General features: G+C 37.9%; 1 protein-coding gene across 1 annotated transcript; it reads left to right on the forward strand.

The window, feature by feature from the left end:
* Positions 10,281–11,219, forward strand: LOC110261719 (olfactory receptor 4F6-like). Its single transcript, XM_021100013.1, has one exon. It carries the CDS (start codon positions 10,281–10,283, stop codon positions 11,217–11,219), a length of 939 nt encoding a protein of 312 aa, XP_020955672.1.

Consider the following 12,419-nt stretch of genomic DNA (forward strand, 5'->3'; position numbering starts at 1 on the left):
TTTGTCTTTTCTTTTTTCCCTGCCACTCTCATGGTTTTCTTCTCCGGCACTTTGTTGGGCTGCACCATACAGGCCTGTACTTGTCCAGTGCAAGATCTCAAAGAAAAAGCCCAGTCTTCTCTTTGCTGGTGGGCCGGAGGTGGGTGAGTGTTGCACGTTATAGAGGGAATTGACATTGGGTTGCTTCATGCGTTACCAGGGAAACTAGCAGAGGGGCATACCCTCACCATCCCTTTGATAACCTATTAGGAACAATCATGAGCTGAGGCCCAGGGCAGGTATGTAGGAAGGCCAGTTGTGTGAGAAGGGTACAGGTGCAGCAGGCACTGGTCAAGCAGGGGAAGTACAGAGAGCAAGAGAACAGTCATTTGAGTGGCCTAACCCTATATGCCTTCTCGGTATTCTTGCCCACTATTTCTTTTTTAGTATCCTTTGTTGGTTTTTGTTCCCCTGACTGTACCCTAAATCCTGGCATTCTTTATGACTCTGTTTCAGGCCTACGTTCTTTTCATATTAAATGGTCTCCTTGGGTGATTTCATCTTCTTTTTTGGCACCAAATATACTTGTATAATTCTAACACCAGAATATAAGTATCAAGCCCAGATATCTTTGCTAAGCCATATACTATATATCTAGCTTCCTACTGGATTTTTCCACTTGAAAAGTCATACTAATAACTGAAACCCAGACTGTCCCAAGTTGAACTTAACACTTCTCTTCAAAATCAGCTTCTATACCAGCATTCCATCATGGTAGATGGCATCGCAATTCATCCAGTTAAAATATCCTCTTCATTGCCTCTTCATTCAATCACTAAGGCCTATAATTTCTACTCCCTAAATATTTTTTTAGTCTATCTAATTATTTCATGCCTTAAAGTTCAGGTACCATTATCAAACTATCATAATCCTCTCCTAATGGATTTCTCTGTTGTTGGTATAATTCCCTTCTATAGATTCTCCATCCATCCACCAAGTAATCTTTCTAAAGTAAAGATTTTATCACTTCACTGCCTGCATAAAACTTCAGTGCTCCCATTGCCTTCAGGAGGCAGTTTAAACTCATTAACATGACAATGAGGCCCTCCATCACCTGACCCTTCTTTAGTCTGGTCTTCTCCTTCCCCTCCCCCCCTTTCATCTTTATGTTCTTTCTTGGAAACCACTGAAGGATTTCAAGCAGAGGAATAGCAAGGTACTAATTTCTATCTAAAAATGTCATTCTGACTTCTGCCTTGGGAATAGATTTAAAGTGCTAAGTGTAGGGAAAAAGAAATTGGTTATAAGACAGTTGTAGTTGCCCAGAAGCAGATCGGTAGTGTCTTTGCCTATCATAAAGCATAGCAATGCAGATGCTTAAATGTTGAATTCAGGATGTATTCTGGAGGAAGAAACAAAATTACTGTGAATTTGCTTTGATTACAATGGAATGGTCACTTATTAAGTGAACCAACTGGCAATAAGAACTAATTAGAAAATGGGCTTTTCCTGGAACCCCAGATATCTTGTGGCCACAATTAATAATTATAGATGCCATATGTAATAACAGACAATAATTGCACATCTCTACTGTATAAGGAACTACAAGGTAGAATATATAGAATCTAAAATGGACAGATATTGGTATGCCTTCTCCACAGACATTTATATGAATGATGGCAACAAATGTTTTCAGCCATAAATGAAGAGTTTTGTAGGGAAAACCTTCCCCATATTAATTCATGCATTTTATAAACCTAGGATTTTACTGTCTTTTGGTTGGTAAAGGGTTAGAACAATTTTTAGGGAAAAATATTTCTCTAGGCATTCAACATTTAAAGAAGTATGTCACACCATTCAATAAGCAGGTACAGGAATCAAATTTAAAAAGTAAAAATGAGAAAACCAAAATACCAGTCTGGAGTTCCCTTGTGGCACCGTGGGTTAAGGATCTGGAGTTGTCACTGCAGTGGCTCAGGTCCCTGCTGTGGTACAGATTCTGTCCCTGGTCTGGGAATTTCCACATGCCCTGAACATAACCAAAAAACAAAATAAAGCAAAACATGAGGCTGCACATTCACAGCAACATGGATGCAGCTAGAGATTATCATACTAAGTGAAGTAAATCAGAAAAAGAAAAATACCATATGATATCACTTATATGTGGAATCTAAATAAGACACAAATGAACTTATCTATGAAATAGAAATGGACTCACAGACCTAGAGAACAAACTTGTGATTGCTAAGGTGGAAGGATTTGAGGGAGGGATGGAGTGGGGGGTTAGGGTTAGCGAATGTAAGCTATAATATATGAAGGGGATAATCAACAAGATCCTACTGTATATAGCACAGAGAACTATATTCAATGTCCCATGATAAGCCATAATGGAAAAGAATATAGAAAACAAAACAAAAAAACAGGTTGTGGGATCTGCTGAGTAGTAGATACATGCCAAGTCCTATTTATCTGACCTGCTTAAGAAGCAGCAATTTCATATTTTCCTGGGTTCTCTTCCCCAAGTATTCTCTCTAGCATGCTCAGAGTACTCTAAAGACTCTCATATAAGAGGTATAGATGCTTTGTTCTGATGGCCCTACTGTAGCCATTCTTTTACTTCCTGGGCAGATGCCAGTCTGTGGCATATGGCTTTATTCTTGAGCCATTGCTCAGCTTTTTCAAAACTGCTGATCCCTGAGTTTCCCACAGGACACCAGCTGAAACTCTGTAGCCTTCTCTGGACTGCCAGCCCTTTGCTTGCTGTATGCCTCTCACAGCCTCTTCTGTGGGAATCCTTTCCCACGGAAGAGATTAGACACTAATGGCACAGGTCTTTCCTTTGTATCACAACCCTATCAATTCTAGGGAGCACAGAAACCTGGGGGTGGAGTGGGAAGGGGTAGAGAAGCTGCATTGGAGGGTGATCAACAACACCCTCATTCCGTACCAGGAGTTAACTGCCACTAACACCAGGCCTTGCTGCTTGTCTTGCCTACTCTACCTGGTGTCTTTGACTTTTCATAATGACTTTGCCGCAGATGCACCAGACTTCCCTCCTGTGGACAGCTCAAGTTCATCAGACAGTTCTGTATATGTCCAATCTCACTTGTTGATAATGAGAGTTTGCATGGGACCTCTAGGCTCCTTTCAAGTCCAGTAATGTGACTGTGTCTTTTTATTAGGTAGGAGGCTGAGTGGCCCTGTGTACAGAAAGCTCTAGAGGTCAGTAGCTTAACTGAATCTCATATATAGTATCAGAATACAAACTCATTTAAAAATTACAATTACTTATTACAGATCTTTGGGGTTTTTTGTTTATTTGTTTTTGTTTTTAGGGCTGTATCTGCGACATATGGAGGTTCCCAGGCTTTGGGCTGAATCAGAGCTACAGCTGCTGGCCTACACCACAGCCACAGCAACACAGGATCTGAGCTATGTCTGTGACCTACACCACAGCTCACAGCAATGCCACATCCTGAACCCACTGAGCGAAGCCAGGGATCTCACCCACAACCTCATGGTTCCTAGTCAGATTAATTTCCACTGCACCATGATGGGAACTCCTACAAATCTTTGAATCTAAGATAAAAGCAGGAATGAAAGAGAGCTGATGCTCCTTTGAGTTAGTAAAAGTTGGAACAATAGCACTTTCAAGCCTTGTAGGACAGATCTCAGGTTCCTTATATTAAAGGTATTTCTGAGATTTAGCCAGTCAACACAAAACAGAGTGGGTAGTTGATCAGTTTCTAGTTGATTGAGAAACATACATACAATATTTTCCACCTCATCCTGCCAATAGAGGTGGAGTCTATTTGCCGAACCATAAATCTGGCCTGGTCTTGTGCCTTGTTTTGACCATTGGAATGTGGCAATAATGATGTTGCTGAATTCTAAGTGTGGTTTGTTTGCAGCTTCTGTCTTTGCCCTCATGTAGTGTTCCTCACCACCTTGTGAGGAAACTTGGGCAAGACTACTGAATGATAGTAGACCTCTTGGAGAGAGAGGCCCCAGAGATGTGAATGAGGCTGTCTTAAAGCCTTCAACCACAGTCAAGCTGCCAGATACCAGATGACTCATGGGAAAGCCTAGGTAAGATCAGCAGAAGAACTTCCCAGCTGAGCTTAGCCTTAAGTGCAGACTGATGAGCAAACAGAATGTTATTGATTTAAGCTACTTTGTTGTAAAGCAATAGAAAACTCATCTAGAGTTCTCTGATAATTAGAGTTCATCAGTGGCCCTTTCACTAGCATTCTGCATACTTTTAGTACAAAGATACAAAATATAATCAGAGGAGATTTTCCATTCTGTTGATTCTTCTTTTTGAGAAGCTGATCTATGAGAGGTTAAACCATCAGTGATTTGCTTTATCCCAGCTCCACAAGCATTTGAGTCCACCCCCTTGTGTTGCTGTTATAACACTCTTTTCATCTCTCCACATCATAAATGTAGTAAAGAACTAACTATTGACTAATTAACTATCTATATCTTATTATCTATAACTTAGTTATCCTTCCTGATGGGACATGGATCACACTCTGGCGCCACATTGGAGGACTGTTTTTCTTTCTTTTCTCACTCTTCCTTCTTTTGGAGGTGCTGTGTGATTTTCTCTTGTTTTAAAGTATATATTTTCATTCCTATGTATTTTCTCCCTTCACAAATAAGAAAACAACAATGCAAAAAGATTAAAATGTGCAGTTTTTTTACCAAAACCAAAAAAAATCCCTAGTCTCCCTTACTTCTTCTCAAGTGACCCATTACCAGCTCTTCACCTTGGTTGCTGTGGCCAAATTTCTGTGGCCCTAGGAAACAATTCCCTTGGCTAAATATACTCAGGATGGCAATCCCAGGCCTCCATAGCAGCATTTAAGTAACTTTTCAGGGCTTCTAATTAGCTGCTTTTCCTGCTATGGCAGTATTACATATGGCTTTTTATGCCAGATGACAATAACATTTTAAATGTAAGAGCACTGCATTCTGTGGTCCTCTAAGGCCATGATAATTTCCACCTTGGTCCAGGTAGTTTACAAGGTTGGAAATGGTCTTTGATGCAGATCAGAACTTTAAGTGGAACACAGCAGAATAAATGGAGACAAATAATGACATTACGGTCTATACTGGAGACGTTATGCTAGTGACTTATGCTAAAGAATAAAGTGGGAGCAGAATATTTGGAAGTCCAGTGGAAGTAAAACAGAAAGAATTTTGGACAATGCTGAAGAAACTAGCTTCGACATTTTATGATTTCCTTGGCCACAAACTAGATGCAAATGTTGGACCTTCACAGCAAAAGAAGCATGGTATAGTGGAAATAAAATAACCTGGATTGACTGGAAGCTAAGGTTCAAACATATGAACTATGGATTTTTCATCAACTTCTTCCTTAGCTTTAGCAATGCTCTTTATCCTCTCTCTACCTTAATTTCCCTAACTTTAAAAGAAAAGGATTTTATAGTCACTACCAAAGTTTCATTCAGATCCCAGCAACAAGTATTCTCTAAGTCTTTCTGCATTAGTAGCAGTAAAAAAAAATTATGGGGTTGGGGTGTTGAGGGAAGCATGCAGTTCCATTTCCCATCCTGTACATCTTTTTACTTATGAGCTCTTTCTACCCACCTCAGGAAGAGCTAACTAATACAGAAACATCTAGGATAATCAGATCAAGATGTTTCTCTGTGAATTTTATTATTTTCCAGTAATCCTAATTTAAACTCAGCCTTTTAATAATTTGAGGCTAAGGTTAGGAAGTAGAAGATTACAAGTTTTATCTGAATGATTCCAAACATTGATCTACCTTAAAAAAAAATCTAGAATTGTCAGCTTTGTTTGCATTGATGGAAAGCCCATGTTATTTATAATTAATTGGTTTCTTTTTTGTGTCAGCCAGCACAAGGATGAGCAGAAAGGAGAATCAGCTGGTTACTAGATGATCTCTGAGATATCTCTCATTTTCTACATGCTATGCTTGGTGGTGGGAGTATGGGTACTGGTCAGTGCTCTGTATTAAAGTTGTAGGATTCAGGACACTACAAATGCATATGGAAATTTAGTTGCTAATCACCAATAATAACCTGGTTTCCTTTCACAATAATGAGTCAAGTGGACAAATTCCTTATGTCTTCACTGAAAAGTTCAGATTTAAACTATTATTCTTCCTTCAATTAAAAGGAAAAATTTTTAGTGGATACTGATACAGAGTGTGGCACCTAACAAACTCAAATTTTTGGTATACACAGAGTATGAAGACCAGATAAGAAGCATTGTCACCAATGAATGTACAACTCTGTCTTCAAACTTTTTACCAATTGTAGAACTTATCTAACTTTGTTAACTTTTTTATTAATTAATTTTTTATTTATTAATTATTTATTCATTAATTTAATCTTTGCTAATCAAATACATAAAAAATGTCATCCAGGTGTTCCCATTGTGGCTCAGCAGTAACAAACCCATTAGTGTCCATGAGGATGCGGTTTGATCCCCGGCCTTGGTTAGTGGGTTAAAGATCCAGTGTTGTCCTTAGCTGTGGTGTAAGTTGAAGACTTGGCTTGGATCCCATGTTGCTGTGGCTGTGGTGTGGCTGGCAGCCTCAGCTCTGATTCTGCCCCTAGCCTGGGAAATTCCATATCCTGCAGATGTGGCAAAAAAAAAAAAAAAGTCATCCATTTTTTTGGAAGATAAAATAAGGTCTTGTGTAAAAATTTAAAAGGGATTGGAACCTAGGAGAGTAATTTGGAATTCAATTATCTGCATGATAAATTGCATCATTGAGGAGGTTGCTGATGATAAGTCCCATGAAAAGAACCAAACTAATTGAAGCTGACTTAATTTTTGGGCATGTGAATATCATTAATACCATTATCAAGAAAACATCTAAATAAGACATTTTAATGAGATATTTAAGAGACTTTATAGCAATAGAGATTTAAACAGTGGTTTTTGTTAGAACACTGATAGAAAACTATTATCATTAATGTTTTTGGTTTGGTTACCACAATGTAAGAAAAATTTATCTTCACTAGTGTATTTAAGAGTATTAAAGATGACATCATGGAGGAAGGAGTTTTGCAGAATAGGTTGTTGAAGAAAGAGAAGAATTACAGGACATAGTGCAGGCAAGGGCATTGCAAGCCAAGTAAAGAATGTGGAAGGAAGCCATGAGACAAAATATTTGAGTGTATGTACGAGAGAAGGGTAAGTAAGTACCATCTGAGTGCATGTCCAGGGAGGAGGAAGTAGTTGAGCTTAGAGTGCAAGAAATAGGGAGGAGTGGGGTAACAAAGTTAGTGACTGTCTTAGGGGTGGGTTTGGTCTTTGTTTTAATTTTAGAGATACATCATGGTTATATCTTTGCAAGTTTTGAATCTCTAAAGATAAAAATTGTGTAATTTTTCAGAGCCACATACAATGACCTTCTTGTAAAAGTGAAATTGATATATGGCCACTGTAAATATTTAAGAGAGCCACTAAGAGCATCAAGTGAAAAGTGAAAGATCCCTTTTCCTGCATAATTTTCTCAACCCAACTCCTTAGAAATAATTATAGTTAATAGGTTTTTAGGGTGTGTGTGTACACCTAAGCAATTTCAATGCATTTGTTGTTTTATTTATGTAATTTTGCACATTTAATTTATTTATATAATTTTTAAAAGCCACATGGGATGAGTGCAAGATACTCCTCTTCCTCCCATCTAGCCTGACTATATACTTTTTGTTCTACTTTAGAATTGTAAATGGATGCATAGTAGTCTATGGAATGGATCTAATAGAGATTATTTAACTAGTGCCCTATTTCTTTTTTTTTTTTTTGTCTTTTTTTTCTTTCTTGATCAGTTTAGCTAGAAGTTTATCAATTTTATTAATATTTTCAAAGAACCATTTTTTGTTTCTTTGACTTTATCGCTTGTTCATTTCCTATTTCATTCTTATTATTATTTCCTTCTGTCTTTGACTTCAGGTTTGTTTTGATTTCTTCTTCTACCTCCTAAGGTAGAATATTAGAACATTGACTTTAGACCCTTTTTTTATAAAATAAGTGTTTATAGCTATAAATTTTCCTCTAATCACTGTTTTAGTTGTAGCACACAAATTTTTATATACTGAATTTTCAATTTCACTTAATTCATCTTAATCTCATTATAGCTGAATAACAAATTTAAAATGATTTCAGTCCTTTTAAATATTTGAGTCATTGTATTGCTCAGTATATGGTCTGACTTGATGTATGTCCTATGTGAACTTGCAAAGAATGTGTATTTTTTGTTTTGTTACTGTTACTTTATTTTTTAAATGATTTTTATTTTTTCCATTATGGTTTACACTGTTCTGCCAATTTCTACTATACAGCAAAGTGACCCAGTCAGATATATATATATTCTTTTTCTCACATTATCTTCCATCGTGTTCCATCATAAGTGACTAGAAATAGTTCCCTGTGCTATACAGAAGGATCTCATTGCGTATCCACTCCACGTGCAATAGTTTGCATCTATTAACTCCAGACTCTCAGTCTATCTCATTACCTTTCCCTCCTCCCTTGGGAATCACAAGTCTATTCTGCAAATCCATGAGTTTCTTCTCTGTGGAAAGGTTCATTTGTGCTCTATATTAGATTCCAGATATAAGTGATATCAGCCATAAAAAAAGAACAAAATAATGCTATTTGCAGCATGGATGGAACTAAGATTTTCATATTAAGTGAAGTAAGTCAGAAAGAGAAAGACTGGAGTCTTGGCTCAGTGGTTAATGAATCCGACTAGGAACCATGAGGTTGCGGGTTCGATCCCTGGCCTTGCTCAGTGGGTTAAGGATTTGGCGTTGCCATGACCTGTGGTGTAGGTTGCAGACGCGGCTTAGATCTGATGTTGCTGTGGCTCTGGTGTAGGCCAGTGGCTACAGCTCCAATTGGACCCCTAGCCTGGGAACCTCCAAATGCCGCAAGAAGCAGCCCTAGCTATTTCTACCCATTTAATTTATTTTCAGCTTTTGTCTTATAAACAATGCCTTAATAAACATCTCTGAATCTTTTCTCTGTCCACTTTGTTCACATGCATGCATAAATTTAGCCAGAGATTTTTTTCCAGTAATAGAATAGCTGAGTCAAAGTATACAAGCATATGAAATTTTGGAAGGTATTGCCAAATTGGTACATATTTTATCCATTTACTTTCCTGCCACCAGTTATGAGACTACCTTTTCCTCCATTTCCTCTGAATTTTGTCACATGTTTAAATGTCTGTCAGTCTGATAAGAAAAAAAAAAAAAAAAAAACTAGTGTCTTGTTATTTTAGTATGCATTTATTTAATTCAGAATGAGATTCAGTATACTGAATAAATAACAAATAAATAAAATGCATACTAAACATACACATATACTGTTATATAAGTAGATACACATTTAAGTATGTAAGTACACACATATACTATTAACAGCCATATGTAAAATGTCTAATATTTTCACTCTTCCTCTTCTACTTGGGATTTATGACTCATCATTGTCGTTCTGGTCCCACATTCTTTCCTCTTCCCACTCTAGTCAGAATCTCCTCTGCAGAGCCCATAATTGTGTCACTTTCTCTGGCACTCATCCGCCCTCTGTGGGATGATAACAGCCATGTTCTGGCATCCTCTACTCCCATCATTTCTTCATTCATTTAAGTAACTATTTTGTCATCCTAATTTACAAATATGAGAAATTTCTCAGGTCTTAAAAAAAACACTGGAGTTCCCATTGTGGTTCAACAGGTTAAGGATCCCATATAGTGTCTATGAGGATGCAGGTTCCCTCCCTGGAACTCACTCAGTGGGTGAAGGGTCTGGCATTGCTACAAGCTGTAGGATAGGTCACAGATGATCTGGTGTTGCCATGGCTGTGGCATAGGCCTGGAGCTGAACTTGCCAAGGTGATCACAGTTATGGTATCAATATACTGAGAAATGCCCAGAGTATAAAACCCAGGCACTTAATAATTTCATATAGTTGAGCAAAAAAGCCTTTTAACTTGTAGTAATTTATGAGATATGACTGTAAAATAACGATACAAAAATACAACAGAACTTTCCATCCAAACAAGTTAAAGGATCCTTACTTTTTGCAATATATTTTGGCAATGAAATATACAACAGAGGAATATGAATTGCTTCCTGACTGAGATGGTCTCCAGAGGCACACATCAGCCTTTGTCTAGTTTTCTGACAAGTACTGAACTACTCAAGATTGAGATCAATGCCATTTCTCCTGAACCTCTTTCTCTTCACTCTCCTCTTTCAGGTGACATGAGAGTTGTTGCTGCAAACAGAGGCAATGGATGAAGCCAATCACTCTGTGGTGTCTGAGTTTGTGTTCCTGGGGCTCTCTGACTCCTGGGAGATGCAACTCCTTCTCTTCCTCTTTTCTTCTGTCTTCTATGTGGCAAGTCTGATGGGAAACCTCCTCATTGTGTTTAGTGTGACCTCTGACCCTCGTTTACATTCTCCCATGTACTTCCTGTTGGCCAATCTTTCCATCATAGACTTAATATTTTGCTCATCCACAGTTCCCAAAATGATTTATGATCTTTTAAGGAAAGATAAAACCATCTCTTTTGAGGGCTGTGTAGTTCAGATCTTCTTTATCCACGCAGTTGGGGGCACCGAGATGGTGCTGCTCATCTCCATGGCCTATGACAGATATGTGGCCATATGTAAGCCTCTCCACTACCTGAGCATCATGAACCCACGAAGGTGCATTTTATTTCTAGTCACTTCTTGGATTATTGGCCTCATTCATTCAGTGACTCAATTGGCTTTTGTTGTAGACTTGCCTTTTTGTGGCCCTAATGAATTAGACAGCTTTTTTTGTGATCTTCCTCGATTTATCAAACTTGCTTGCATAGAGACTTACACATTGGGATTCATGGTTACTGCCAATAGTGGCTTTATTTCTGTGGCATCCTTTTTAATTCTGATCATCTCTTACATCTTTATTTTTGTGACTGTTTGGAAAAGATCTTCAGGTGGTGTATCCAAGGCCTTCTCCACTCTGTCAGCTCATGTCACTGTGGTTGTTTTGTTCTTTGGGCCATTAATTTTTTTCTATATGTGGCCATTTCCCATATCACATGTGGATAAGTTTCTTGCCATCTTTGATGCAGTTATCACTCCTTTTCTAAATCCAATTATTTATACTCTTAGAAATAAAGAGATGAAGGTGGCAATGAGAAGATTATGCACTCAGTTTGTGAATGACAGTAAAATCTCTTAAATAGACTAAGCATGTATAAAAAAGCAAAATATTCTAGAATTTCAGAGGGATATGAACTAAATAGAGTATGTTAAATTTAACCGGAATGTCACCACCTACTAGTATGAGTTCTTTCTGTCCTTTTTCTTCCTACCCAGATTGAATTGTGATGTGAATCTCTGAGCGCTGCTTCTCTAGGAGATTTAAGACTAGAGGTCTGGCTTTCTTAGCTTGCCAGTAAGCTTATTTTTTTTTTATATATAGTGCCAAATAGAATTAATATGAACAATCTCTTTTGAAAGTCAGTATTGGCTTATTATCCACTTTCTATTTTTCCCATGTTTAAGTAGACTGTCTTATTAATTCTTACTTAACCTTTTTTGTCATATACTATAGAGTTGATTTGTTTTCTTTTTCTTTCTTTCTTTCTTTTTTTTTTTTTTTTTTTTGACTTTTTAGTGTTGAACCCACAGCCTGTGGAAGTTCCCAGGCTAGGGGTCAAATCTGAGCTATAGCTGCCAGCCTACTCCACAGCCAAGGCAGTGCAGGATCCAAGCCACATCTGTGACCTATACCATGGCTTATGGCAACACTGGATCCTTAACCCACTGAGTGGAGCCAGGGATTAAACCCAAGTCCTCATGGATACTAGTTGGGTTTGTTACCACTGAGCCACAACTGCAACTCCCTGATTTGTTACATAGCTTTTCAACTTATCATCAGTTAGCTTCCTTCATTATTCTGTTGCTAACCTGACTTTTTCAGGGTCCAGTAAGAGGACAGAAACTATACAATTTTTTTTTTAACAGAAAAGTTTTGATGTAAGGAATTGTTAACAAAGCATAAAGTTGTTAACAGGTTTTTTGAAAAAGAATGAGATCTAAGAAACAAAGCATAAAGTTGTTAACAGGTTTTTTGAAAAAGAATGAGATCTAAGACATCACAACATTTGTAAGAAGCAGCTTTCACCCTCTTAGACGGTGAAAAATGGGAAATAAAGGGAAGAAATTATAATTATTTAAACAGAAAAACAGAGTTCCCATTGTGGCTCAGTAGGTTAAGATCCAGACATAGTGTCCATGAGGATACAGGTTCCATTCCTGGCCTCACTCTGTGGGTTAATATCCATCATTGCCACAAACTGGAGCATAGGTCCCAGATGCAGCTTGAATCTGGTGTTGGCATCCCTGTGATCCAGGCCTGCTGCAGCTCCTATTCTGC

Source organism: Sus scrofa, chromosome 7, assembly GCF_000003025.6.
Source record: "Sus scrofa isolate TJ Tabasco breed Duroc chromosome 7, Sscrofa11.1, whole genome shotgun sequence".
Classification (NCBI taxonomy): domain Eukaryota; kingdom Metazoa; phylum Chordata; class Mammalia; order Artiodactyla; family Suidae; genus Sus; species Sus scrofa.

Excerpts from the sequence above, each read along its gene's own strand:
- LOC110261719 (XM_021100013.1), top strand. The coding sequence starts at position 10,281 with ATGGATGAAGCCAATCACTCTGTGGTGTCTGAGTTTGTGTTCCTGGGG.